Genomic DNA, 27,777 nt, shown 5'->3' with positions numbered 1-27,777 from the left:
TCTAAGCAGAGGAAAGGGTTACAGCTTTTTCTCAGCTCCGGCAGGCAGGAATATTCTGCTTTTGTTGTTTGCCAGGATGGGATAAGAGGTTTCCGGGGTAGGTACAATAGGAAGCCTTAAATGTAGCGGCTCAACGAGGGGCTTCTTCCCTGCCTCCTGGGAGTGAGATGCCAGAGGAAGGACTGAGGCTTTTAAAATGCAGGACACGAACGGTTTTGGCACATGTACAGAAATGTACCCTGGGAGCGAAGATGAAAGGCGGCGGCGTGGAAGCGTAAACCCAAGTTGCAGCTGTGGCATTCGCCTTGGCCTTGGGATCGGATTGAGCTGGAAGCTTTTGGAGCTGAAGGTTTGATCCTGGTTTCAGATGAAAGCTGTCAGTGGAGAAACCGATGTGGCTGTTGCTTTCACTGCTGATGCCAGAGTACCTGTTACAGGGATATTCCCTGCAGGGGGGGCTGTTAGGCGTGTGAGGGGGGACATGGTGATGTCCAGGTCCACCAAGGAGATGGTGGCTGAGGAGATTTGGGAAGCAGCTGTACTCCAGGCAGCAAGACCTCTACAGCACACGGGTCCCGGACACACAACCTGGCTGACGAAGCCACTGGCAGAACCGTGTGTAGTAGAGCAGGGATGGACCACTTCTGTGACCAGGTTTGGTTGAGGGCTTATGGCCCACCGCTTTATGGTGTGACCTTTGGAGGCTGTGCTAGCGTGGGAGCTGCTGGGTACGTCAGGTCCTCTGGCTGTGGAGGGACCACCAGTCACCGGCATGATGCTGAGAGCAATAAAGCGATGCCAGCATTTCACACTCACCAGGCGTTGGCCGGGGATACTCACATTGGCTCTTTCTAACCTTCCAAGATCCTCCTTCCCTGCAGATGGGAAATGAAAATCCTTGGCATCAGCATGGAGCGGTGGAAGCAAGTCAAGCAAAGTGGCTCAGCCAAAAAAAAAAAAAAAAAAGAGGAAGAAACCTGTCCAACCCCAGATCGGTACAGCAGGGCATCCGTGTGCAATGCAGATCAGCATAGCTCTTTCTCCCCTGGTGCAGGTGTTGTACAGAGCAGCTAAGTACATGTACGTCTCTCTCTTGCTCGATGAATGGCTCTTACATGCTGTTGTAAAATGAGAGGGGCTGGGAATGCTTTCCCCGGTTGATCCAATCCCGGTGTTGGGCTTCTGTAAATCTCCCCTAACCGCTGGCAGTGCTGCCAAACCCTGCTACAGCACAGGGAGAGCGGGTTGCTCCCTGCTTCCCTCTCCGTGCCCAGCTGTTCCAGGGCAAATCCAAACTCATCTTGGCAGGTCGGTGAGAGCTTTTCAAACACTCAGTCTAAGAGTCATTTGTTAGTAACAAATGGGGGATTTGCCAGGACACGCTGCTCCATCTGGTCTGGCATCCTGTCCCCTACAGCAGCCTTGACGGATCTGCTCGAGGAAGGCAGGGGAGGAAAAAAAAACAAAACAAGGCGGCAGTTTTCCCATGGAAGGAAAACCACTTCCGCAGTCAGTTTGAACAGGGTTTCCTGGGCTGGAGCACCTTCGTGGCATGCCCTCACCTCTGCACCTGTCAGCGCAAAGTCTGCTTCTAATGGAGAATCTGAAGTGATGGTTGGTATATACATTTTTTACTACTGTTTTGCATTTCACTTCTGAACACCAGTGAGGCTGAGCTGCATTCAGACAGGACTTCGGTGCACTTCCCTTGCTGAGTGGTTTTTTTTTCTCCTTTTTCCCCCTGTGGTTAACGAGAGAAACAATCTGTTTATACTCTTCCTATAAAATTCCCTCATGTCTTCATCACAGTGAAATCTTTCCGTAGACTCCGTGCGTGGAGCCAGCCCTGCACAGAGATGGCCGGCGTCTCTGAGCCATTGACTTGGCGTGCTGCAAGTGTTTTTTTCTATTGCTCACCCTTTGGATGCAGACAAATCTCAAGGGCTGCCTGTCCCACAGCAGGATGGTGCATGCTCTCCAAATCTCAAAGCGGCTTGTGTTTGGACTGAGTTTTTTGGGGAAGAGGTGGGGATGTATCCGTAGCTGGGAAACTGCTTCAGTAGAAGAGGTGGCTACCCTTCTAGTGGCCATCGTCTCATTGGGTTTGCCGAGCTGTTTTGGTTGAGGTGCTGGTGTGCTGCCTGTGACCAGCTGGGGTTTAGCAGGGGTACCCGCATCCCCGGTCAGCTGAATCCAGGAATGTATTGGCCTGAAAATGGGTCCCACGCTTGTCCCAGCACTAAGCAGGCAGTGAGCAGGCAAGCTTGTGAGGGCAGGGCCCCTGACTGCCTTTCTGTCGACACCCCACGCTTTAGATCAGCTTAAGCCAAGTGTGAAACCACACCTTTTAGGTGGCGAAACACAGGTCGGTGCTAAAGGGGGCTGAAAAGTCTTAGGGAGCACACAGGGAAGCGGCTCCGTGAGCAGATCTGAAAAAGGAGCAAGCTCTGGGAGAGGCATGATGAGAAGAGGTTTAGCGAGGGGCTCACTGATTAAGACCCAAAACTGCAATTGTTTGTTTGGTTGTTTTCATTAAAAGTTCTTGAACTGGTTTAGTCTGAGCTGCTGCAGCCTAGGTAGAACCCATCTCTTAAATAACAATTTCTCTGCTTCTGACCGCCAAGCTCTTTTCACACCCACGGCAGTCGGTCTGACTCTGTTTTGTGTGTGTGTGTCTGTGTTTCCCAGTATCCAGATCTGAGCCAGGAGTCCGGATCTCCATTTGTCTTTATCTGCACTAATCCCCAGGAGATGGTTGTGAAGTTTCCCATCAAAGGAAAACCCAAAATCTGTAAGTAGTAAAGTTTCTACAGATGCCCCCCTTGGCCTTTCGTGCCTGCTCTCCTCACCACCTCTGCTTGCCTTTGCCATATGAGTTCGCAACCTTTGCCCTGTGCTCTTTGATCTGTAGGTGTTTGTTTAATGACTCGAATACATCTGTAATATTTTTTTTGTCTTCAGTTCCCCTTTCCCCAGATGTTGCTTCCTTCCAAATACATGCCTCTTCCTGCCTCTGCAAACACTCGGGAGTCAAAGAGCGCTTGTGTCTGCAGCTGATCCGCTTCTGGCATCAGCCTGGGTCGGGATACGAGCCAGCGCGGCGATGCTCAGGCAGATCCGCGCTAGCTCCTTGCCTGTGGTTCAAAATTACCCTCTCGCCCATGAGGATGGCGAAGGCTTGAAGCAGCAAGAGCTGCAGGGCCAGATGGATGTTCTCCATCCGCAGGCCGGCAGGATGGGATGTCCTGGCAGAACTTGCAGGGAAGCGCCGCAGCATCTGTCCGCGCTCCGCTTGCCAGCGTCGTTAGTCCCTTTTATGAGCCACCAGCCCCTCCGCAGGCTGCCAGTTATTCCTGCCCGCTGCTGTAAAAAGGATGGAGGAGGGATGCAGCAGCTGGGGAGCCTGCAGTCAGCTCCGTCCTTATTAGCAGCCTCCCCACCACACAGCCTGGGGAAGGCACTGTACACGCTTTCAGGGGATGTGAAAAATTAATTTGACGGGCTAAAAGCAGCATAAGCAGAAATAGTCTTGGCTGTTTGTTTAGCAGAGCTGATGACTGGGTTTTCTTTCTCGTTTGCAGAGTGATTCTCTGTGAGTAGTTACCTAGCGGTGCAGGAGCAGCAGGATTTCTCAGGACCGGTTAATAAGGGCTTTTGAAGCACAGCGTAGGGTTATTTTTGTTGCTTTTGAGTCATCGTCCCGTCCCCCGCCCCCCTTTGCTCAGAGAAGCACCGTTCTCCTACGGCTTCAGTCTCTCCCTGGGTGCTGGGGGTATTCCTGCCCTGCCAGGGTATTGAGCAGGGCAAAATGATTTGGTTTCTTCGCTGCCTTTTGTAGCAACATCTGGGAGGTGCGTTCAGCCGATGGCGACAAACGATGCCTGGTGAGCTGCAGTGCTCGGATCTTGCTAGCAGCACCGTCCTCCCTCAGGGTCAGGTCTTTCCTAGCGCTCCGGTGAGCAGGCAGGGTTGCGCCGAGTTACTTAGGATGCAGATGTCTTTGCTGCAGTAGAACAGCCTCGCCGCTGTTGCGTGCTGGAGCAGCTGCTGCATCCTCTTCATTTTTTTTTTTTTTTCTTGTTTTAACCTCTCCTTGCTCTCATACAGGCTCTCTCATGGCCCTTCACTGCCACACCTGCCTCCACCCGGCCCGTGGTTAGGAGGAGAGCTGCCACCGGCAGCTGAAGGGGAAGCTGCCACGCGGTGTGAGCGCAGGGCGGCCGGCTTCTGCGCGTCTGCCTTGCCGGGTGCAGGTGCTGCCGGTCCCCTCCCCATCTGTCACATCATCTCCTTTGTGTTGTGACACTTTCCTGCTTGGAGAAGGATCAGTCTAACAGCCTGGAAGGAAGCCGGCTGTGCTGGCGGCTGCCTGCGCTGCCCGCTCCTGCTGCTGGCCCTGCCTTTCCTGCCCTCCATCCCGACAGGAGCTGTCACGAGAGCAGCGGCGGGGGAGACTGTGGAGTTGTACGTTCCCTTCCCGGAGGGGACGTCATCTGTCTGGGTGATATTTGTGACAGCCTAGGGAAGGAGCAGGGAAGCCTTTGACCTTTCACTGGGGTAAGGCACTGTTTTAATAGGAGTTGGCATTACATCCGAGGCAGTCAAAAGCTTAATTCTCCAGGCTGGAAGCAGAGCAGGGGGAAGGTGCCGGCTCACGTCCCCACCTGAGCTTGCTGGCTGCCCTGGTCTCCTTGAAGCCTGGCTCCAGCCATGACAAAATGCCAGTTTGTCTTGTTGGGAAGCCAAGCCAGAGCGGTTTTCCTTGCCAGATAACAGCATGGACCTCGCCACGATGACATCTGAATGCTTCTCCGTTGCAAATTAGTTGTTTCTAGCAGCCTGGGGACGGGAAAAAAAAAGTAACATAGTTTGACTTTTGCTGCCAGGGTTATTGTTTGTGTGGAAGGGACGGGCACTGTGTTGGTATTGCATCTGGGAGCATGGCTTTCCCCAAACACATCCCTGCTTAGTTTTAGTGCGTGCGGACAAAGCTCGGTGGTGGTTCTCATGGGAGATTTCCTTGAATCAGGGCAGAGCTTCCCTGAAGCCTCCCTCGAGCATTGCTGAGAAACCTCCCTTCAACAGCCAGTGGCTGGAAGAGCATGGAGAAGCAGGCAAAGGGACACGTCGCAATGTGAGACGAGAGTCCTTAAATCATTGAGTGGAAAGAGAAGGGGACCCTGGGGCTGTGGCCTTATTTTTAGCCTTTTCCTAAAGGTTACCTAGCTGATGCTTTGTTTGCCAGCTGGTAGAGCAGAGGAGCCTCCTGATCGCTTTTGGGGTCCAGGAGGAGCAGGCAGGCGTGTTAAATACGAAGCTTACAGCCCTGGAGGTGACACGGTGGTGGTGGTGGGGGACCAGAGCATGGAGCGAGTGTGAACTTGCTGCCTTTCTCCTGCCAAAAACCCCACAGCTTGGCGACACGGCAGTCTGACACGCTGCTTCCGGACAGTCTGGCTGTGCTGGCTCAGCCTTGTTGGGTGCCCGTTGCTGTTTCCAGCCATTGCAAGGAGGGAACTTCTTCCCCATCCTTAGGCAGGTGGGGAAAGTCTTCTCCCACATAGGGTGGCAGAGGGGATGGTGGATCTCCCAGACCTTGTAGGGGACCATCTTCCAAACTCCGTGGGCTCAGAGTGAGAACACTGTCTGAAAACAGATGCTCCAAGAAATGCCCTGTTTTGCCCTTTCGCTTGGCCTCAGTTTTAATTTACTCATTTGTGATGGTGGAAGACTTTTGCAGACAGCCTTTTGTGTCCCGTGGGCTGCAGGTTGGCAACTGCTGCACCAAGACATTGGCAGTGTCTGGTTCCTGCTCCCAATTTCGACCTGACTGGAGTCACGTTTCAGTTTGCGGATCTATGGCACAGTGACTTGCAAATGCTTGCTCACGTTTGGTTTTTTGGTTTGTTTTTTTTTTTGCGTGTGTTATGGTTTTGGTGCATTGAACTTCCTTCTCAAGCTCAGACAGCAGCAAGGCTGGCCCAAAACTCGGGCTGAAGGAGGGGGATGGGTGTCAGGGAGGCTGCGTTGTGCTGGTGGGACATCCTGAGCAAAGCAGTTTTGTAACCTGCCTCTCCTGGGAAAAGTGTTGTCGGACCCTTTGTTGAGCTGAAATTGAGAAGTTTTCTTGGTTTGAAGAGAAGGTGATGGTCTCTGGCTGGTTTGGAGCCATTTTCTCTGGACAAGCGCCTGCTTCTCATGGCACGTGGGCATTTACCAGCAGTTTTTGGAGCAGTGGCCAAAGTGGGACTGGTTTGGAGCCTGGTGGACCTTGTCCCCACCGGGGATGAGATGTGCTGTGTGCTGCAGCTGGGTTGGAGCAACGCGGCTCTCCCAGGGGCCGCGTGGGCTGTGCTTCACCCACGGGGTGACACTGGGCTTGATTCCCCGGAGGGACAATGCTGAGGGACCCAGATGAAGTGCTGAAGTGCTACCAGCTCTGGCTCCATCCACCTCACTGGGTTTTCACTGGGACAGGCTCTGTCTGTCCATCTCCTTGGGATCAAACTTTGATCCCTTTGCCTCCTCTCCTGATGATGTGACCACAGTGGATCCCTGTGTCCCTCCCGAGGGACACAGGGGATGCTCCCTAGGGACAGGGGCCGCCCTCCCCAGCTCAGAACGGGGTCTGCAATTTTTGCTGCTGGCTTCTGCAATGCATTGGAGCCCCATCCCTGCTCCCAGCTACAGAGAGAGACGGGACGAGGCTGACATTTGGAGGATGGGAAGACGCAGGGGAGCAGGAGCAGGGAGGTGAGTTCCCAGGGAGATGTGGCATTAGGAGGTGACTGGCGCTGGTTGACGGCAAAGCCTCTCCAGGAGGCCAGCTCTTTGCTGTGCTGCCTCACTTAAGGTCACCTTCCCTTCCTTCCTCTCCCTTTTGGAGGAGGGCCCTTTGCCTGCGAGAGCAGGAGCATCCTTGTTTTTTTATGGGCAGGGAGAGGGGGACAGGGACACTCCTCTGAGGCAGTGCCTCAGCCTCCCGGCTTGCTTGCCATGCCTGGCTTTTGGCTTCTTCTGCAGGAGTTGCCCAAATCCTATATTCTTTGTCCTGCTCCTCTCCCAGGTGGGAGAGCGGAGCTGGCAGCAAAGCCACCGAGGGCTGTGAAGGACAAGGGGAGGCAGCTTTTGGTCCAGGTCCCACCGGAGCAGCCGGCCATGGGTGCCTGGACTCCCCGAGGTGCTGCCTGGTGGCAAAGGCAGTGTGGCCCTCCCAGCTGGTGGCCTTGGAGGCCACCAACCTGGCCCTTGGCAGCACAGGGTGGTTGGTCCCCATCACATTGTGTGCCCCATTGCGTCATCGTCCCCAGGCTGAGGGTTTATTGTCCCCAAGCCCAGCTTTCTGCCATGCTGTGGTGAAACAGTCCCCAACATGGTGCTTGATGGTCCCCCATCGCCTTCAAATGTGTTGACACGCATCCTGCGGGCAAGTGAAGGGATCATTTCCCCGCCCCATAGTGGTGGGCAAGCGCTGGATGTTAATTTACTCTCCTCCTCACTGAATTTCCCCCTCTCCAGCGTCTCTTTGCCACGTTGGACATGCTTGCCCCTGGCTCCCTGGTGTCGCGCCTGCGGAGGGAAGCCACGGCGGCTGGAAACGCCTGGCTCCTCAAGCACGATAATTGAATGTGACAGGAACACACTAACTAGGAGACCTCGCTGCCTCCAGCTGATTTGCATTGCAAATAGCATTTAAAATTAAAGAGTGATGAGGGTTTGTTGTGTTTTGTTTTTGTTTTTTTTTTTTTTTTTAATCCCCTCTTTACAGGGAAGCTGGATGCAAAGATCCATCAGGGAGCAAAGAAGGGGTTAATGAAGCAGAAAGCAATGGGGTGAGCCGGTGGGGAGCAGCAACATGTTCCCACGCAGCACCCGACTGTCACCGAAGGTTGCCGGGATGGTCCTCGACTCCGGAAAGCAGGTGCAAGACGGATTCCAGAGCACTGTTAGGTATTGCTTTATCCATTGTATTCCAAAAGCATTAAAAGAGATGTGTTTTCACTGAGCTCTCATCAACAGCCCTGTGCTTCCTGGGAAGTCATGCACTGTGGACAAGGGTGGGTGGGAGATGGAGCTTGACGGGATGGGGTTCAACCAAGCGCTGGGATCTCCACATCTCCCATGAGCACCAGATCCCAGGACAGGCGAGGGGAGCTCGCCAGCAGCGGCTAACCCCACTCCATCCGTCTTGGCAGGTGGGAGGTAGCTCCATCCTGGCTTTGGGAGCGTCTCCCTCCCCAAAATGCGCCTTGAGGTTTTTGGGCTGGATAGGGTCAGACACATCGTGGTGCTGGCCTCGCAGGAGAAAGGCAAGAAACTTGGGGGGGACGAGGGGGATGGCGCCCAACAGCCAGAGAGCCTGAGCCCTGCCGAGCGTGTGCTTGGGGAAGCGGGAAACTCGGGGTAAGAGGTGGGCTCTGTTCCTGCTCAGAGGCTTTCTGCTCATGGGAGCGTGCCCTTCCAGCTCTTGGCATCGCTGGGAAGTGCCCAGCCTTAACGTCCCACTCTCCTGATTTGTATCAAAGCAGCAGCCACCCTGCAAAAGCTGACCCGCCCCTCCAGCAGCTGTGTGCATGAGCTAAAAACCCGCTCTGCCTTATGAATAAGATTAATTTCTCCTTTTTCTTTAATCCTTCATATTCAGCATTTCCCCGCATTGCCATGTCTGTGCTCATTACGCATTCGTGTTCACTGGGCTGTGAGCCTTTCCTGCCATGTTGCTTCAGGCTCTTCCTTGTTGTGGTCTAAGTGCTCCTCCTCATTCCTCGGAGCCCACCCTGCTCTGGAGGGGACAGAGCAACCCCCGAGCACTGCTGGCATCCCTCCTCCTCCCCAGGGCCACAGTGGGGAGCAGAGCAGGGCTGCTGGTTCAGCTGCTTGGTGCTGTCACTGGTTACAGGTTGTCCCAGTCCTCTGCTTCGGTTCCTGTCGCTACCCCATCAGGGAGGAGGAGGAGGGTGCGAAGCCTTCGTGCCAACCGCCTGTGCCCCCTGAAATTTGGCAGCTGGATGCTGCAGTGCTGGAAGCCGACCCACTAGTGCTGCCGTTTGCCCTGGAAGTTGTCTTCTGGCTCTGTCTTCTGCTTTTGCTGCCTATGGGATCTCTGAGATGCTGGAGGTGGTGGATCTGGATTCGACGCCCGCCCGTGTCGTTCCTCATTTGGAAAACGCTGGCGGGTGTTTCAGCTCTGAGTTGCCTGGGCTTGGCACGGAGGTCATGCTACAGGAGCTGCCGTTCAGCCTGGCAGAGGGAGGTGGGCTTCTGCCGCTTCCTTCCTCCTCTGGCTGCGTCCCCCCATCCACCAGCCTGTCACTGTCCCTCGTGTCTCACCAGCACGGTCCCAATCAGCTGTGCTGGGACTCCCGGTGACGTCCCTGCACGTTCTTCTTTTATCAGGGAGGTCCTCCTCTCTTGCATGGATGTGCCTCAAGAGCGAGGGGAAATGTCAGTGGTGCCTGCATGGAGAGGGATGGGGGGCTTGGGGTGGCATCCTGGGGTCCTGGTGCTGTGGGGAGAAGGAGGTGGGAGGGGCAGGACATTGAGGTCACTTTGCCCAAGGTGCCTGCAGCTCCATGGAGCATCTCTCCTAGAGATGGGAAGGGGTTGACCCTCGAGCAGCTGGCCTGAAGGCAGCGCTTGTGGGACCAAGGTGGGGGAGACGCTCTTCCAGGCAGAAGACAGGCGCGTGGAGAAGGAGGGTCCAGTTACATGGCGGACAACGTCTTTCACAAAGCATCACAGGTGTCTTTGCTGCCCTGCCCTGCGCCTCCCCGGCATGGCCTGAGATGAGCGGGATGATCGGGACACTGAGCACCCAGGGAGGACACGCTCAGCACCCAGGGCTTGCACCCGGGCTCGGGGTTTCCAGCTCCTGCTCCTTATCCCAGGAGTGCAGCACCCTCGGACACGGCTGTGACAGCGTGGGATCTTTTACCATCGCCGTAGGACAAGGGGACTGTGGGACTCGCGTCCTGTCCATCACACCCAATGCCCATCAAAATCCCCATCTCAGGGCACTGCTTCCCAGGACAGCTCTCCCACCCCCTACCTAAGCCAGGTTTTTAATACGAGCCTAGGATTTGGCTTCATGTCAAACCAGATCCATCTCCTGTGTCCACTTCCGTGAAAGCGGCAGCTGTTTTGTCACCTCCCTGTCCTTTATATCGCTCACAGCTCACATCTTTGTGTCACCCGAAGGTTTCATCCCCAAGGATTTCACGTTCTCCACTGTTGTTAGTAAAATGCACTGAGTCCTGCAGCACTGGCGGCTCCAGCAGCCCCGGGCAGACTGGGTCGCCGGCGCTGCTTGTGGTCATGGCAAAACGCACCATCGGAGGGATGCCGAGATCGTTTCCAATGAAGCCTTGTAGTCTGGCAGTGTTTTTATTTTCCTCCTGTATTAATGACATCATTTGTGGTTTTGCCGGGGAACGAGCAGACTGAGGCACTGATCCATCCTTGGTTTGTTCTGCGTTCCTGGCAGAAGCTGGTTTTCCCACCCTCCAGAGCATCATCCCTGGTCTGGGATGTGCTGAAAATCAATACCCAATGCCCAGAACACCTTTTACCCAATCCTTTAAAAATTTTTGGTAAAAGCTGACCTGAATTTATTAATATAGATTGTCTTGGGGCCCACCAGCGTTGGGTTTGTGCCACGCGAGGACAATTTCTCTTCACCATGATAAGGAAGAATTTCCCCTCTTCTCTTTTGGGCTAAATGAGTGCTCTTCTCATCCCTCTTCTCCTACTGCTTTAAACCTCTTCTGGCTCCCCTCCTGCCTGCCCCAGCCCCAAAATCCAGAGAAACAGGGTGATGGCACCCAAAAGGCAGCCCTTCACGCTGTCCCACCTCCTTTGCCAGAGGCTTGGCTCTCACACCGTCCTCGTTTGGGGACGAAAAGCATCAGAAGAAATCGGCGTCTCCTTTGGTGTCCTCCTGAAACCGTGCTGGAGGAGGAGACCTGCCATCCCCAGGGATGGTGGCACTTCTCTGGGCTGGGATGCCCCATGCTGGAGCCTGGGTGGGTGGATGGAGGTGGTGGTCCCCCGCTCCGTCACCTTCGCTGCAGGACTGTTTTCTGGCTCTGAGGTCTGCGCTGCCAGCGTGCTGGCTTGGATCGTGTACCCCATCTTCTAGTGGCACAGCTCGCTGCACCGGTTCGCCTTGGAGCTGGGGGCCAGCTGCTCCTGTGCTGGGCTGGTTTTGGGGTGTCCCGAGGCCAGGGCTGGGACAATCCCCGCTGGGATGAGCCGAAATTTCCTCGCTGGCCAGCGTGTGGCACGGCACCAAGGCTTTGGGGTGGGTTGCGGAGGTTTTGGGGACATGTCACCTCCTGGGGACGAGGAGGGCTGGGGATCCGGGTGCTTTCGGGAAGGAAGATGGTCCGTCCGTCCCACGCTGGAAATCTGTTTGGGGAGGAAAAATGACGGCGTGGGGCACGACGGCGTGGGTTTTTTTTGGGGTGGATGTGCATCCTGGGCGGTGACCCCCGGTCCTGCCCGCTCCCGGCAGGTCTCTCCCAGCGGTGCCCTGCCCGAAAACCAGCCCCGAGCCGTTCCGTGCCGGCCCGGTGAGTGGAACCGGTGCCGGTGCCCGCCCCCCGATAGCGCAGCCATGGGGGGACCATGCCGGGCAGGGGGTCTCACACGGCACCCCACAGCCCATAAAACACTCCCGAAAAGATGCCCCCCCCCCCCTTCCCGAGGTGACACCCCGGCGGCTCCGGCTCCTCAGCAGGGGGAACGCTCCTCTCCGGGTTTTGCCCGCCGCCCCTGCGCCCCGGCTCCCGATCCGGTCTCCGCTTTTTCCGGCCGCGGCTTGACCGGAACCCTGGCGCCCCTCTTTGTGCTGGGGGGCCGCGCCGCTCCGGGTTTTCCACCCCGCCGGGGCCGGGGCTTTCCGCCTAGTCCACTCTCCGTAACTCCACCTTCCGGGTTTTGAGTCGCACCCCGCGCCAGCCCGCTCCGGCTACCGCTCTGGTTCCGGCTCCGGGCTGCCGCGTCCCCGCCGAGCGGAGCCGAGCGGAGCCGAGCGGAGCCGAGCGCCCGCCCCGCCCCGCCCCGCTCCGCCCCGCCCCGCCCCGCCAGGCGGACACCGGCGCGGCCTGCGCGGCGCGGCGCGGCCCACAGGCGCGGGTGGCATGGCGGCCCCGGCGGCCGGCCCCTAGCTGCCGGCGGAGCGGAGGAGGAGCGGCCTAGGTGGCCCCATGGAGGAGACTTAGGGCCTGCCCGTGGACGGGAACGGAGCCCGGTGAGTGCGGGCCGGGCCCGGCCTCCGCGGCGCCCCGGCGGGGTGGGGGTTGGGGGGGGAGTGGTGTCGGTTAGGGATCCCCCGCGGCCGTTGGGCCCGGCCCGGGTCGTCGTTCCGCCCCCCCCCCCCCCCCCGCGACTGTTGTGGCCCCGGTTCTCCCCCCGCGGTGACCGTTGGGCCCTTCCCCCGCGGCCGTTGGGGCCAGGAACCACCCCCCCCGGCCCCCCCCCTCCCGGTTTAAGCCCCCTCCCGTGGTTGGGCGCCGTCGCCGTGGCCCGGGCACGTCCCTCTGTGACCGTTGGGACGGGGGTGTGTGGCCTCCCCCCCTCCCCCGTGACCGTTGGGGCCCCGTCGAGGTCGGGTGGCCGCCCCCCCCAGGGGTGCGGGGTCACCCCCCCGCGACCGCGGGGGTCACCTCCTCTACGGCTGCGGAACCGGGGGGGGGGCACCCATGGGGCGGTGGGGCCTGGGGTGCAGTGCCCCCTCCCGCCGGGTTGCGTGATGGGGGGGCTTGGTGTGTGCGTGGGGTCACGGAGCCCTCACGGCTGCGGTGGGGGAGTGGGGGGAGGATCCGCTATGTGCGGGGTCACCGCCGGGGCAGGTTTTGGGGTGAGGGCCGGGAGACGGGGGGGGCACGACACGATGCATGTGGGCCGTGGGTGGTGGCAGGACACGGGGATGCGGTTCCCGAGAGGGCGGCTGTGTCCCGGGGGGGATGTGGGGGGGTGGGGTGGGTGCGTGTGTCTCTCTCCATCCCCGCTCCCCCCCCCCGTGTCTGTGCGGGGAGGGTTTGGGGGACACCGCACCCCGGCCCTCTCGGGGTGCCGGTGGTGGTGGCGGCGGGGGGGTTCTCGGCACAAATCACGGAAGATTACATTTTCCCGAAGACGTTGAGGGAGCACGAGTTGTCTGCGTGAGGTTCTGGAGGGGGCAAACGCTGCGAGCGCAGTGAGGCCACCAGGGCCAGCTCCGCCCCCCCCCAGCTCTGCTTTGGCCAGGACCCACGGGTGTCCCCACTTGCCAGTGACCCCGGCGGGGCAGGATGAGCAGCTGTCCTTGGAGCCCCCGTGCTGGCCGCCACGGAGCCCTGCTGGCGAGGGTCAACGCGTGGGGGCCCAATCCCGGGATTGGGGCGGGGGGGAGAGTGGGGTGTGACACCACGGGTGACAACGTGGCCGTGTCGGCGAGGCGTCCCATAAAGGCTGCAGGTTTCTGCGGGTGGAACGGAGGGCGAGGACGGCCACTCCTGCCGTGAAGCTCTCCCGCCCGTTGTGTACACGGGGAAGGTCACAGGTTCAGGTCTGGTCTGCGAGACTTGGCTCCCCTCCATCTCCCAGCAGCCCTCTTTTTTTTTTTCTTTCTTTTTTTTCTTTTTTCTTTCCCCCCCCCTTTCTGGGAAGGCCCTTTCCCTTGGAGGAGGTGTTAGACGCACACATCTTCTGTGGCACCCACCGAAGAGCTCATGGGCCCTTCCCCCCCCCCCCCCTTCAGAAGAATTAAGGATACTGGCATCAGGGCTGGCTTTTGGGCTCTGGCGTGCGCAGGGGCGGTGCGGGTGCTCGCAGCCTTCCTTGCCTGGACATCCTCAGGAAAACCGATTTCCCCGCTTTGTGCGATGACTCCGGCATCGGATTATGCTGCACATTTCTAGCTCTTTGTTGGCAGTACGCGACCGCACACGCACGGCACTTGAAAAATCCAGTCAGCTTATTTTATTGATTAGCTCTTGACCAGAAATAATTTATAATTTATTATTTTGAAGCTGTTTCAGTCTCGAAACAAAAATCCTTGCCCTTTTATGCCCTCGTTCATCCAGCAAGGTTTTCTCCTCTCCCTGCGGGGTAGAGCTGGCTGAGGAAGGGAGACGTGAGCAGCACCGGGAGCGCGGCCGTCTCGGTGGTGCAAAAGGACAAGGATTTAATGTTTCACCTAAACTGGCCTCGCGTTCAGGACAAGGGCTGCAAGCCAGTTTAGAGCCACCAGCGGAAATTAATTATCAAGCAAGTTGTAATGATCTGTAATTGAGTATGGCCAGGACATGGGGATTTTTTTTTTTTTTTTTTCAAGCTGGGCGCTTGGACTTGGTTTCTAGTGGAGGGTCTGTGTGTTTTGTGAGTCGCCATTAGGCTGCTCGTTAGCTGGAGGGGCTGGTGCGTGCGCGTATACGCACGTAGGTGTCTCTTAATACACGTGTTATCCTACCGCGGCGTCCTCTGTGTGTGCCGAAAATGGTGTTATTTTTGGGGGGGGGGGGGGGAGAAGCTGCTGCAAATAAGGAATGTTTGTCCTTCTGTAGCCCTGTGCTGTGGGCTGGGTGGCAACCACAAATAATCTCTCCTCTGCAGTTGCAAGGTTGCAAAGTCCCCTCGCGCTCACTGCACCCGACTTGTCGGACGTCGGCGGGCACAGCATCTGCTCCTGCTGCCTCTAAAGCTTTTTCCTTTTGAATCGTTAGGCTAGCTGAAAATGTGCCTTTTTCGGGAAGAAAGGGCTCGCAAAGCATAAAGGCAATGAGGCGTTCTCACGCTGTGTTGGAGCTACCTAACAGCCTGTGTATCTTTATTATGTATGAACAAGAAGGAAGGACAAGAGTTCACTCCGTCTGGTTTACTCCATTTGAGAACCGGGCCACGTTGAATTGAAATTTGCCTCCAGATTATATTTACGGTATCTTTTTAATTCTAATTGCATAAATTAAAGAAAACCAGAAGCTGCCTCGTCTTTCTAGCACTTCCCCGCAGGCGTCCTTGCCGAAACACAGTCCATGTCCGTGAGTCATGTCCCCGCCGTGGCAGAGGTTGGAGACCCGTGGCTGGGATCACACTCCGGGGGCTCAGGCGCGATAGAAAGGCGGTTGGGGACCAGAGTTGGATGTCGTGCCTGATGCTGTGATTTACTCGGTATTTCCTGGGTGTACGCTGCCTAAAAAGGGATCTTGCTCTGCTTGCTTGTGGAGGGAAGAGGAAGGGCTGGGCTGTATCGTGTTGCTTTCGACCTTGGACAGGCCAGGAGCGAGGATGCACCTCACTGCCGTCCTGCCGCGCCCCACGCGGCAGGGCTTCAATTCGGATTAGGGCCTCTGGGCACTGATGCAATACTAGTCCCAGATGTAATGCAATAAGCCTCTTTGTCCCCTTTATCCGGAGTATTATGTAAATAAGATGGTATTTATGGTCCCAGGTATGTTGTTTTGGGGATGTGTGACAGCGTGCGTACGCAGCTATGCCCTTTGAGCGTTGATGCTGCTGCTTCTGGCCGGCTTCCCCGGCCGGAGGCAGGGACCTGCCGGGAGTGGGCAGATGCTCGCGGGGAGCGCGTCACGTGCCGGCCTCCTGCCGAAAGGAGGTGAGGTCGTAGGTGACCTTGCCAAGGGCTGGTGACAGTTTAACTGTGCTCAGTTGCTTGTACACTGTGAACGCAGCAAGTGGGTTGATTTTGGGTAGTCCGCAGGAGATGGGGTGGTTTTCCCACTGAGTTCAAGGTGAGGTCTGTGTTTATCTTTGCCGGCTTGCTGCAGAATACGGACTGATGTTTCTCTAACCTCTGGATTGTGAGAGTCGTGGGTCTGTTTCCAAACCTGCCCTGTATTTCTTTGCAGCTGATGGTGGTTTGTGGAGGGATTTTTTGAGGAGCACCGAAGTCCCCGAAGCACTTGGAGATGGCCTGGGCTGTCTGCAGTTCTTTGGAGATGGCTCTCCTGATGCTTCATGGGCACGGGTCAAGTGCGTGTGGGCTCTCTGGGTATGGGGAGAGCTGGTCCCTTCCCCATGGAGCTTGCCTGCTTATTCGGGAAAGACATAATTTGGATGCTTGTGCTGTGGTGGTAGTGGCTGGAGGAAGGATGATACAGTTGCACAGGGTGCCTGACTCCACAAGGGTTTTGGGGATGTAGGAGGTGTGTTGAGGAGCTCATCTAGGTGTGAAGCATCTTTTACAAGACTGAGGGTAGGTAGATGAGCTGGCTCAGAGCATGTGGCTGCCCCGGGAGCTCATCGGTGGCTGTGTATAGCTACTGAACTGGAGCTTTGGCCACCCCAGCAGCAGCTGGTCTGGTCCACATCCCTGTGGTGGGTTGGCTCGATGAGGAAGGGTTTTTTTTTTTTTTTTCTTCCCTTGGGGAAGGGAAGAAGAAAGATCCCACTGGGACGTGGCTTCTTTTGCCACGCAATTGCATCGAAAATGCACTTTCCTGCTAACGAGGCTCAGTGCCTTGTGGTGTGATGTGGTTTCAGAGAAGGGAGTAAGGTTTTGCTCTGACAGTCCTATGGTAAAGAAAATAGGGAACAGCTGCCTGTCTGGGAAACTTGCTCTGTGACTCTACTTGCTTGTCTGATTTCTTTGTTTGAATTTATATAATTTCTTTAAAGGAAACACCTATTTCACTTCTGGGTTTTGGTGAAAAATCAGGTTTTGAGATGAAACCAAGAGGTTGTTTTGCTTTTGCTGCAGCTGAGTGTCCTTCACATGTGCAAAAATTACTGATGTAGCTGCTTAAGCATCAGCTCAGATGTTGTGTGAGGGGGGGGTGTGTGTGTAGAGAGAGGGTGTAAATGGATGCGAGTGCATTTTTGTGGATGAATAAGGAAAATTTCTGGAGAATCTTGATATTTTGTATTTAAACATTAAATGCTCAACTTCTACAATTCATTTCCTTGTTTATGGAGTAAGAAAAGAAAGAAAAAGGAAATATAATGTTGTCCCTTTATGCCTGTCCTTCCCCAACTGCATCGTGGACACAGAGAAGTTTTGTGGCATCGGATTTTCCCTCCGAGCTGTTCCTGGGTCCGCTCAGCCACTCTTCTGACGGCTAGAAGGATGGTATCTTTGTACAGTGCTACGCCATGTGCAGTGTCTTGTCTTTTTGCGTGGCCATGCCAATTTATTGATAACAAAACAAGGCAGTTTGATTTTAATAAATTTTCTGAGCCCGTTTGTGGTTTTGAGTAAATGGAGCGTCCCTGGCTCAAGATAGTCCAAAGATTTGGCTCGGAGTTATCTCCAACAGGAGAAAGGGCGGCTCGGGAGGAGTCTGCTTTGCAGCTTTTAAAGGAGTGAAAATGAGGTGTGTAATGACTTAGCCGTGAATTCAATTGAAGAGGTAGAGTTTTACTAATCTCCAGGAGAATTACTGCTCCTTCCCCAAAGATTTAGTAGCTGGTGCCATGGTGAAGTTTCTTGTCCTGAAGATTTCCTGTTTATTTTTTGGGGGTTTCAAGTCTAATCTCTACCTTCCCTCTGTACCTATTGCCACGAGTAATTATAACTGAACTACGACTACCAAAATAAGCCAAGGACACTTTGATGCATGGTTCTTGCTGTTTTTTATTGTATTCCTTTACATGCTGGCTAATTCACAAAATTCGGCAATTTGCAATGGGTCATTAGCATGAATTAGCAACTTTCTGATGTATATCATAGCTTTGTAAATGTGCTTTATTAATCTGTGAAATACACCTATTTATTATCCCTCCCAGGGAAGGAGAAAAAAAAAAAAAAAGGATTTCTTGGCATGGTACTTGCTCTGCTTGCATTTGTCCCTGTCTGTGTACACCTTCCCTCCTCCTTTACTTTGCAGTCTGGTTGGTTTTTCCCAAAGTGTTCCCAGGCTGGTGGTTTGACAGCAAGAGAGATTACAGCCGCATGTACAGTCCTCTGCTGCAAATGAAGCCTTAGCTCGTGTAACCAAGGTGCCCTAATTGGTTATTGAATGAAGGGAATTAAAGGCATTAATAGGTGAGGTGGCGGCTCCTTCATTTTTGGAGCAGTGGAGGGATGTTTGTCCTCTTCTGAAGCCTGGGAAATAGCCAAGGCTGCCTGCGTGCTCCTCTCCTAAAAGCAAAAATAAAGCCCAGAAGCTCTCCCTCCCCTGGGAGTGAGCAAGCAAGTATCTGTCCATCCTCTCCAAATTGCACTGCTGTATACCCCTCTCCTGTTGAGGTAGGGCTGTGGCTGGGAGACGATGCTCAACTGGGCATCGCTCAGCTGGGATCACTCCGGTGTTCTTCCTTTGGAAGGAGAAGACAGAGATGAGACACAGGAGCCCTCTCTGCATCTGCCAACGGAGCCGGTGGTTTCCCTTTCCAGCTGTACCTCCATGGAGGCTGATCCTTGTTGGAAACCTGTGTGGCTGCAACCGTGAAAGCCCCAGCTTGGGACTGGGACCACCGTGGGGTTGGGGGATGGCAGGGATACCAGGGTGGCTGGGAGCGAGGTGAGGAGCCTCGCCGCCTCCAAAGCCCCGTAAGGAAAGGGTATGAACGGCTGGTTCAGAGGTGCCTGCTCTGCTCCTGCCAATGCCCAAGAGCTCGGGCTGCTGCCAAAACTGCGGGTGCCTTTCTGCCACCCTGCTGATAGTGTTGGGCAAGCAGGGGGAAAAGGGCGAGCTCCTTTTTTCTGGCACTTACTCCAGTGGTTATTTATGCCCATTGGTTGTCTTTGGTCTTCGTCAGCTCTTCTTTCTTCCCATCTCCGTGACTGATGCTTTGGGGATCTTTCCTGGTCACATCCATCTTGCTTCCTCTTGCTGCTGACTTTCTCAGGCTGCTGGCAGTTTTCCAGCCTGCGTGGAGCTTTATCTGAAATTTGTAAGCCTTTTTGGTTATTTTTATGTGCTCTCTACCCCCTTCTAGGTTGCACATGAGGACAGGCCACCGATTCAGATATCTTTAAGCCACTCGTAAATCAGTTCACTTCTGTGTTGGGGTTAGCAAGGGTGTAGCCAGACAGGTGTTAAATCTGCACGGCCACTCCACTTTCCCAGTGGAAACCAGCTCCCTGCTCGAGGGACAAACAACCCCCAGGTTTGTCTCTATGGGAAGCTTCGTGATGCGGAGCTCGGTGCCAACGAGATTTGATCAGATGTCCTGTTTTGAGTGTTTAATGTTAGTTTTGACAACAGCCAGCAGCAGCATGGCTGGCTGGGTTCAACAAGAATGGGCTTTGTGGTGGTAGGAGAGGACCGGGGCCGTGTCTGGTGCTGCCGGCAGCGCCTCCGATGAGCCGTAGCGTGCCAGCTTGTCTAGTTTAGACTCATCTGAAGCGCTTCTGAGTTAATCCTGGCCGGTTATTGCTCATAGGGTTGCTTTTTGCTTTTGCCACTGCGTAGCTGCCAATGGTCCGTGCGTCAGCCTTCAATAGCCAAACCCTGCGGTGATGCCTCTCCACTCCCATGGCTCTGCCGGTGCCGTGTGCTGGTGACGCCACGACACCTGCAGTCGCGCAGGGTGGCACGTGGGGATTGCGGGGGATGCAGGTTTTGGGTGAAGATGGGGCTGTGCTTCTAGTTACGGTTAAGCCCTCGCTTGCAGGTCTGGGCATGGCAATTACATGGTGGTGTCTTCCAGCATGCAGACGCAATGGTGAGGGGTAAATCCCTGTTGGGCGTCCGTAATTCAGGATAGATCTAGAGCTGAGCTTGCAGGAAGGAAGCTGGCTCTGTTATTTTACCCACCGAATGCTTTTTCTCTGGTGCATGTGGGTTTTTCAGTTTCTTTTTCCCAGTACAGCTGAGTGTTAAGAGCTCTGGGCACCACTTTATGTTTATGGATGTGGATCTGAGTGCCGGGGTTGCTGAGAAAGCTCTTGGCCATTTTCAGCTGTCGGAGGTTTTGAAGTCTGCAAGGTTATGCTTGCTGGAAGAAGTCTAGGCCGGTGTTTTTGGATGAGCAGGCTATGGTCCAGCTGACCCTGAGCCCTGCCGCTACCTGCTCATCTGTGCGGCAAAGGCTTGGGAAGGGGACGTGCCTTGCACAGGACAGTGCAGTGTCAGAGTTGTCACGAAGGGCTGACACGGCTCTCGTCTGCCCTAGCTGTGCTTCATGCTTCTCTAGTCCATGCTGCTGCTTTATCCCACCGCTCTGACCTTTCCTGCAAACCTGGCTCCTGCCTGGCAGGAGGGCTATGTAGGAGGGCTGTGCATGCAGGCGAGTCATTGGACTTAAAGGGCAGCTACAAAGAGGGCGAAGACTCTCTCTTCACGAGGAGTCATGTGGAGAAGTCAAGGGGTAACGGATACAAGTTGCACCGGGAGAAGTTTCATCTCAACGTAAGAAAGAATTTTTTTGTGGTGAGAACGAACAGTCATTCACTGAAACAACCTCCTTGTGGACATGGTAGAGTCCACGTCACTGGAGGTTTTCAAGATGTGACTGGACAGGGTGGTAGATAATCTCATCTAGGCTCCCTTTCCCACGAAAGGTTGGACCAGGTGACCTTTCAAGGTCCCTTCCAACCTGGTCTGCTCTATGGTTCTATGACTTGAGTTGTGTTGACACATACATTCACGCTTGTGCGTAACGATGGTGCTTGCTCAGCTTCCCACTGGAGAAGTGGCTCCAGCAGTGCGATTCAGCGAAGAGCAAGGGGACGTACCAAGAAGGTGACGTTTGCCTGCTGTCCTTCACGGGAACAAAATGAAGTGATGTTTGGTGCCTTCGTGTGGGTCTGTAGGTATTGATGTGCCTCCTGCTCGAGCTGAGGAGCACGCACTTGAATGATGTTTCTCTTGCCGTTAGTTTTCTTGAAATATGAAGCTCTGGACTTCCTCATGTGTTGTTGGAGGAAATGTGAGTTGTGTTTTATTCAGTACAGAGGTAAGTAGCTTGAAAAAAATGCAAGGGTTGAGAGACATCAAAATCAAATAATTGTAAATCTGAAGAACTGCGGGCTCTTGAGGCATGAACAGATGAAAAATTGGGACTTTGGTGATGACACTTCCAAGAGCGATGAGAGGATTAAAGAGGAACTTGTTCCAGTTTTCCCCATTGCGTGATATGAAGGCGTGAAGCATTTCTTCCTTTTTGTTTTCCCCCTTGTTGTCTGCGTTGCACGTCAGTGGCGTTTGGCTGGTTGGGAGTTGAGGGAAGCGAGGGGATCTGTCGAGAGTGGCTTTGCCATTGAGCCATGTTCAAGAACGTTGGGTTTTTCAGCCCTAGATCGAGTTTCTCCTCAACGCCTGTTTGGTGTCAAGGTTAAAGAAGTGTCAATAAGAAGAAAACTCTGAGTTTTAGCTAATCTGGTGAAGTGTTTTCTTCAAACACAGCCAGGTTGAGATCCGGCACCGTGTGCTTATCTTGTGTCTACAGTTTTTCTGGACTTCTTTGTGTGCTGTAGTCTTGCTGAACGTTGCTGTAAAGGTTGTGTTTTAAGGTCGTGAACAGATGGAGATGGATGTGAGGTTGAATTTTGACTGGAGCTGCATCTTTTGACTGATGATGAACGTGAAGATGACGCTTGAGTGTGTATTTGGTAGCAAGTGGGTGTTGTAACTGATAAGTCTCCTGAGCTCTCCTCCCAGTAGGGTGATTGCTTGGCCACCCCTACATCAAAGAGACCTTTGCTCACCTCTCCTGTCTTACTCCATCTCCAGGCTCTTCCAGTGACCTCATCAGCCCTGCTTTTGTAATGCCTGGACTGAAATATTTCAGGCTTTTCTCAAGAATGCCAACAAATGACTCATGACTCGAGCGCTGCCCTGTGTCAGGTTCATCTCCAGTGTCAAGGCTCAGCCTACGGAAACTTGGAGTCCCGGCATAAGTTTCTTGACGTCTCTCCGGGTGCTCTGGCTGCAGTGCATGCTGGAAGATGTAGTCTTGGTGGAGTGCACCTCCATATTAAAAAAGAAGGGTGGCTCCATTTTATTCAAATTGGGTTTAGCCTTCTCCCTCCTGGCAGCTCGCCGGTGCCGTCCCGCTCAGCCCCAAGAGCCACCGAAGTTCTCCCAGCGCCTTGTGCGAGCAAGGAGGCAGGAGCACAGCTCTTCCATTCAAAATCTTGCTTAATTCCACATTGAACAGCTTGTTTTGAAGCCCTGTGCTTTGGTGTGTTTTGCAACAGCTCGGACTCCCACCGAGCAAAGGCGATTGAGGGATCCTGCCCCCCTTGGGTGGCAGTTCTGGAGGGTGTCATGGTAAATCTCCTTTGTCTGCTACGGCTTGACTGATGTATGGGGAGAGCAAACCCTCCTCCCCTGCGTGATTTCTTGAGCTGAAAGCAGCAAGTGAGTGAGGAAGCTCCTTTGTGCAGATTTCTCCGTCTCCTCTTGTGCGTGCCAGCTGGCTCGCGTTCAGCATTTCTCTTTTTTCTTTTTTTTTTTTTTCCTCCCCCATCTCTAGAGAGAGGGGGCGGGGAGAGAGGGGAACATCTTAAAAAGAAATCTGCAGAAAAGACATGGGAGTTACTTAACAAAAATCCAACCCAAACAAGCCCAGCTGGGGGATTACAAATGCGGTGGTAGGAGCCGAGCGGGGAGCAAGCGCGGCAGCTCGGGAAAGGCAGGCATGTTCCCCCCCCCCCCCCCCCCCCCGAGTTTCTTTAGTCGTAAAAGGAAACAAAAAGGGATCTTGTGCGGAGGCAGCGTATGGGGAGAGCTGTCGGCTGGCTGCCAGCGGCGGGAGGAAGGGCCTCGGCACTGCGGCCCCTCATGCCGCTGCCTCAGCGGAGCGGGGCTGGGGGCTCCTGGGGAGCATCGTCTCCCACGGATGCTCGCTCCTGGCTGCTGGCGTTGCCTTTGCCTGCCCCGCGGGAGGGAGCGGAGGGGTCCGTTCGCTCTCCTGGGTCGCTCCTGGCTGGGGCGAGCACCTCGCTGAAACCCTCTGCTCCCTGCCTCACGCCCCGCCGGAGGAAACGCCACGTCCTGGAGATTTTAGCCCCCTCCCGCCTCCCCGCCGTCGTCTTTGCCGCTCCTTCTTGCGGGCATTCCTGAAAGTTAATCAGGGTGAAAATTGCAGTCGGTCATGTCTGGAAGCCACCAGAGGCTGATCCTGGAGCGCTGCAGGCTGGAGCACATGGGTATGAGGCGGTCTCCCTACGTGTGGGCTGGTTGCTGCCAGGAGAAGAGCTTTCTCCTGCATCTCGCCGCCCTTGGGCGTTCAGTCCTTCCCCGCTTTGGTTTCTTGGCCTCTGGTAACCGGTAGAGAAAGCCGAAGCGGCGCAGGCTGGCAGGTTTGCTGCTGAGCACCCTGCGCATGTTTTAGCACAAAGACCTGGGGGCTCGTGTGGTTTCCTCGCTCCCTTTTTGAAGGCGAGCTGTTCTGTTTGAATAGCTTTCTCTAGGTGTGTTTGCAGCTCCAAAAGTGAACTTTCAGGTTTGTCTCTTAATACGGTTGGCTCCGTCCCAGCCCGTAGATGTGGATTGTAGAGGTCTCGGCACCTAATGGAGCTGAATTATTCATGTCTGGTGCTGTGTGTGTGCAGCATTCCCAAGCAGAAAGCTGTCTCCTTGTAGGATCTGTGCTCCAGGACTGCTCTTAAAACGCTTTGTTGGCAGGTCTCCAGGCCAACAAGTGAGCACATGCTTTTCATGTTGCGCAGGGATCAATCCTGCGATGGCAGGAGGTAAGGGGAAGGACACGTTTATAGCTGAATCAATCTCCTCGGTCTGTTTTCTGAGATGCCATGATTTGTGGCAGCATTACTCCCCCCGGCAGGAGAGTGGGGAGGATCTGGATAGCACCTGGTGCTTCTCCAGCTTGGGCAAGCCAGGTGGTGGGAAAGGGACCTCCTTCTCTGGATGGTGGGCTGCGGTAGCCAGGGGTTCCTGTCTGCCTGAAATAGCGACAGTGTGGCAGGTTGGGGGTCCGTGGGGGTCTTGCCTGGGAGAAAGAGCCAAAACACTCCTCTGGCTGCAGAGGTTGATCCTGCCAGAGTGGCTCTTTGGAGAAGTGGGGAATTGGGATGGGAGTTTCAGGGAGCGGGTGTTTGAGCTGCAGGAAATGCTTTAGAGCCACGTGCAATAGATGACGTTCAGGGGATCCCCCCCAGATCACATACTGGGGTCGTAGCCTTCATCCCTGGGCTGGAAAGGGCTGATCCCTGCCCAAGTCCCTCTTCCCGCGACGGCAGGTCTTGAGCTCCCTGCCCTGCTCTCAGCACAACGTGCCTTTCCTCCACTCTTGCAAATCCAGGATGTTCTTGTCTGTCCTGTTTGCGGTTCCCTTCCATCTGCATTAGCAGAGCTCGGGCTCCCTTGATGCTTCCTCTGTAGGGTGAATGTTTTTTCTCCTCTTGTTTTCTAACCCTTTGATTGTTCCTGGCTCTCTAATCACTGGGGACCCAGCGGACTTCTGGGCTCCTTCTTCCTTTTGTTGTGGTAGGAATTGGCAAACGCCGCTGCTGTTTGCATAGTTTCAGACCGAAGTCCTGCTCATCTGCTCTCCTTATTTCATATATAGAAATAATATTTATGTATATATGTGTGTGCATGTATATATGCACACTTAAAACAGCAAGGAGAGTTTTTCTGGTGTGAGCTGAGAGCTGGCCAAGCTGGCATCGTGGAGGCGTTGCATGGAGCGGGTGATGCTATGCCTGTCATGATACAACCCTGCGTATTGTCCGTTGCCTTCCTGCGACAGGGAGGCCAGATCCTTGTCCGTTTGTCCCTCTGATCTGAGCTAACCGTGGCCCTTTGCCCGCTCCAACCTTGGCTGGGCAGCTCTTGGAGTTGGAGGCTGAGCCCCATCCTCTCCCAGTAGCTCATGTGTGTTGGTCCTGCGTAGTGGCACCGTGTCCCCGAGCCCTTGTCCAGCAGGGTTGTGGCTGGACCCTGTGCCTCAACTTTGGGCCGGGAAGGGGCTGTTACCAGCTAAAAATCTGGTCCATCCACCTTGTTACTGGCTTTGCCCATCCGGACAAAGGAATCGCTGCAAATCCACAGCACAAAGGGAGCTGGCTGTGGCAACGCGTGCTGGCCGGGGAGGTCGGTGCCGTGCTGAGATGAGATGGTCACTGCTGATCATGGGCCCTGTCGCTGGTCTGGAGGGAGCCTCCAAAGAGGCAGGTTGGTGGGGTTGGGCTGGATGCCCTGGCTCAGGACTGGGGATCGGGTGCTGGGGCAGGAGGAGGAAGAGGAGGAGGAGGCGGCGGCGGCGGCAATAGAAACACACAGGGCGGCTTTGGGAAGCCGTTAGCGACTCTGGTGCACAAAGTGATCTCCTGATTTGGCACTTTCTCTGCGGCTGAAATGAGAGGTCAGTGCTTTTCATTTCCAGCTTGCATGCTAGCCCCCGGCTCCTGGGGTTAAAAATCTCCGTAATGACCTGTCAGAGAGCGGATTATTAGCTGTACAGAGCTGTACAGGATGCTGTGGGGAGCAGATGGAAAATGGTCTGGCTGCGGCAGCCTGTCTGATGAAAGAATCCCTGGCATTTTTACAGTGTTTGCATCTCTGGAAACGCACCATGAAGCTGCTTTCCAGGCTCCTGCCTGCTGGGGTTTGAAGAAATTTGTGCATGTGTGGGGTTTGTTGTTTTTTTGGTTTTTTTTCTTTCTTTTTTTTTTTTCCTCTTCACTTCTCATGTCTCTTTAAGTCACCTGTTTTTGAAGTGTTGCTCGTAAATAGTACCAGGAGCCAGCAGGCCCAGAGCTCAGCAGGGAAGGGGAGGACAGTGCTGCTGGAGAAGAGCTTCATCCAAATGGGTGGTCAAGGATTTCTTAAGAGATCTGGAGAGTGAGCGGCTGAGGCCAAGTAGCTGGCCGGGTGGCTGCAGGGATGAAGCTGTTTCATGTGTTAATTATGTCTCGTCAGTGTAATTGCCACGAGCTAATCTCAGCGAACTACTCCGGCACTTTTCAGGTTGCGCGTGGGTGTCTTTTTTTTTATTTTCCTCCTCCCTCCCAGTCGCTGCCTCTGGGGACTGGGCAGTGTACAGTGCATCTGAGAGCAGGAAGGGCGAGGGGCTGGGGAGCCAGGAGGAGAGATTTTGGGCTAGCTGGGGTCAGTCATGGCATGGGCAGGTAGGGGTGATCCCCCTCTTCCCAGTTAAGACCATGTACCTGTGCAACTGCGTCTTGGTTTCCCATCACTTGAAGCCCGCTATGCGGCTCATCATACTGGAGGTGATGGTGGTTTAACGTCCTAAAGCTGGGTGCCGTGCTATGCTGCCTGGAGGTGCGGGATGGAAACCCTGTGCTTCCTGCTGCGATTTGGCCTTTGGCGACCGCTCTGATGTGTCCCAAGTGTCACAGATGCTCTGAAGCTTGGGATTTATTTCCCACTGAGGCACTTGACTTCCCCAGCAAGTGGCTCTCGTCCCTCACAGCAAGGCTGGCACGGAGAGAAGCCCTCCCCCCCGGGTGGCATTGGCAGGAGAGGAATCAATCCTCCCTCCCAGGGGCAGCGCTCGATAATTCAGAGGGAAATGGCGAGTGGGGAAACGTGTGAATAATGTCTCGTTGGAGCTGAGAGCTGTGACCTGCCAGGGCTGGTATTGATCGAGGTACCGGTGCCAGATGGCTGCTGCCGCGGGGATGGCGGAGGAGCAGCCCCCAGCCTGGGGCAGGCGGCAGGAGGACGCTGCCTCGTGCTGTGCATTGGGGGATTTGGGAGGCTGGGGGCTTTCACCCTGCCCAGGACCTCTCCCACCTGCATGTGTGGCTGCTAGTGAAGGCATATCTGCCTGCCTGGGGCTCTTCATGTGTAACCCTGTTCTCTTTGCTCTCCCTTCCAGCAGCGATGCCGTCACCTGGGCAGACCCCGACAGCTGGAAGCCCCCCGAGGACGTAGGTGACCCCCAGGGCGTGGAGGCAGGGAAGAGCCTTGAACTGTGAGGGGCCGTTAACTCTAAGATGTCCTTGAGCAGCGGAGCTTCCGGAGGGAAAGGAATCGATGCGAACCCGGTTGAGACGTACGACAGCGGGGATGAGTGGGACATTGGCGTAGGGAATCTCATCATTGACCTGGACGCTGATTTGGAGAAGGATCAGCAGAAATTGGAAATGTCGGGCTCCAAAGAGGTGGGGCTCCCGGCACCCAACGCGGTGGCGACCCTACCGGACAACATCAAGTTTGTCAGCCCGGTGCCGGGCCCGCAGGGCAAGGAGGGCAAATCCAAGTCGAAAAGGAGCAAGAGTGGCAAGGACAGTGGCAAGCCAACCCCGGGGACCTCCTTGTTCACTCCCAGCGAGGGAGCTGGTGGCAAGAAGGAGGCTCAAGGACGCTCTGGGGACGGCGTGAACTCGGGCAACTTAGTGCCTGCCGTCACCCCGAAGGGCTCGGAGAAATCGGCCAAGGCGTCTCGCAGCGTGGCTGGCTCCAAGAAGGAGAAAGAGGGCGGCTCATCCAAAAGCAAGAAGGAAAGGAGTGAGGGCGCGGGGGCTGCGGCAGAGAAGGAGCCCAGCGTGCTGCAGCCCCTGGCCCTAGCGGTGAGGGTGGGACAGTATGATGGGGGCCAGGGGACAGAGCCTGCTGCTGCGGAGCAGCTTGGGAGTATAGCTATTGACACGGGAGCTGCGCTCAATCCCTTGGGAGTTAAGTCGGAGCTGGAGGATGGGGAAAGTGAGTGCCGGCAGCTGAAAAAGGTGAAGTCGGAGAAGGTAAGAAAGGCGTTGGGGTGTGGGTGGAGTGGCATTGCCGCTTGGCTCTGGCGGTCGCTCCTGTGCAAGGGACGTGCCACTGTGGGTGACGAGGAAGCGGGAGCTTACAGTGGGACCGTGCGCCCTGTATTGCTGGGGGCCAGCACTGATGGATGGCTGGTGCCTCCTGGTTCTGGCGTGAGAATGGTTTGGCCGTGTGATGTGCCGGCGTCTGG

General features: G+C 55.3%; 2 protein-coding genes across 5 annotated transcripts in view; both read left to right on the top strand.

The window, feature by feature from the left end:
* The window catches only part of TRIP4 (thyroid hormone receptor interactor 4), a 34,395-nt gene extending 26,390 nt beyond the window's left edge, over nucleotides 1-8,005 (top strand). The window contains exons 12-13 of one of the 2 annotated variants that reach the window (XM_069797688.1): nucleotides 2,689-2,791; nucleotides 7,769-8,005. In XM_069797688.1, the coding sequence (XP_069653789.1) occupies nucleotides 2,689-2,791; nucleotides 7,769-7,836 (171 nt within the window). In that variant the 3' untranslated portion in view covers nucleotides 7,837-8,005. Of the gene's footprint in view, nucleotides 1-2,688; nucleotides 2,792-7,518; nucleotides 7,718-7,768 lie in introns of those variants that run through there. The other variant, XM_069797687.1, reaches the window with a different exon arrangement.
* Nucleotides 8,006-12,061: 4,056 nt separating this feature from the next.
* The window catches only part of ZNF609 (zinc finger protein 609), a 75,370-nt gene continuing 59,654 nt past the window's right edge, over nucleotides 12,062-27,777 (top strand). The window contains exons 1-2 of one of the 3 annotated variants that reach the window (XM_069797685.1): nucleotides 12,062-12,250; nucleotides 26,701-27,562. In XM_069797685.1, the coding sequence (XP_069653786.1) occupies nucleotides 26,816-27,562 (747 nt within the window). In that variant the 5' untranslated portion in view covers nucleotides 12,062-12,250; nucleotides 26,701-26,815. Of the gene's footprint in view, nucleotides 12,251-26,697; nucleotides 27,563-27,777 lie in introns of all 3 variants that reach the window. The other 2 variants (XM_069797684.1, XM_069797686.1) reach the window with 2 other exon arrangements.

This window comes from Haliaeetus albicilla, chromosome 12, assembly GCF_947461875.1.
Source record: "Haliaeetus albicilla chromosome 12, bHalAlb1.1, whole genome shotgun sequence".
NCBI lineage: Eukaryota > Metazoa > Chordata > Aves > Accipitriformes > Accipitridae > Haliaeetus > Haliaeetus albicilla.
This window is presented reverse-complemented; position numbering and strand designations above follow the sequence as displayed.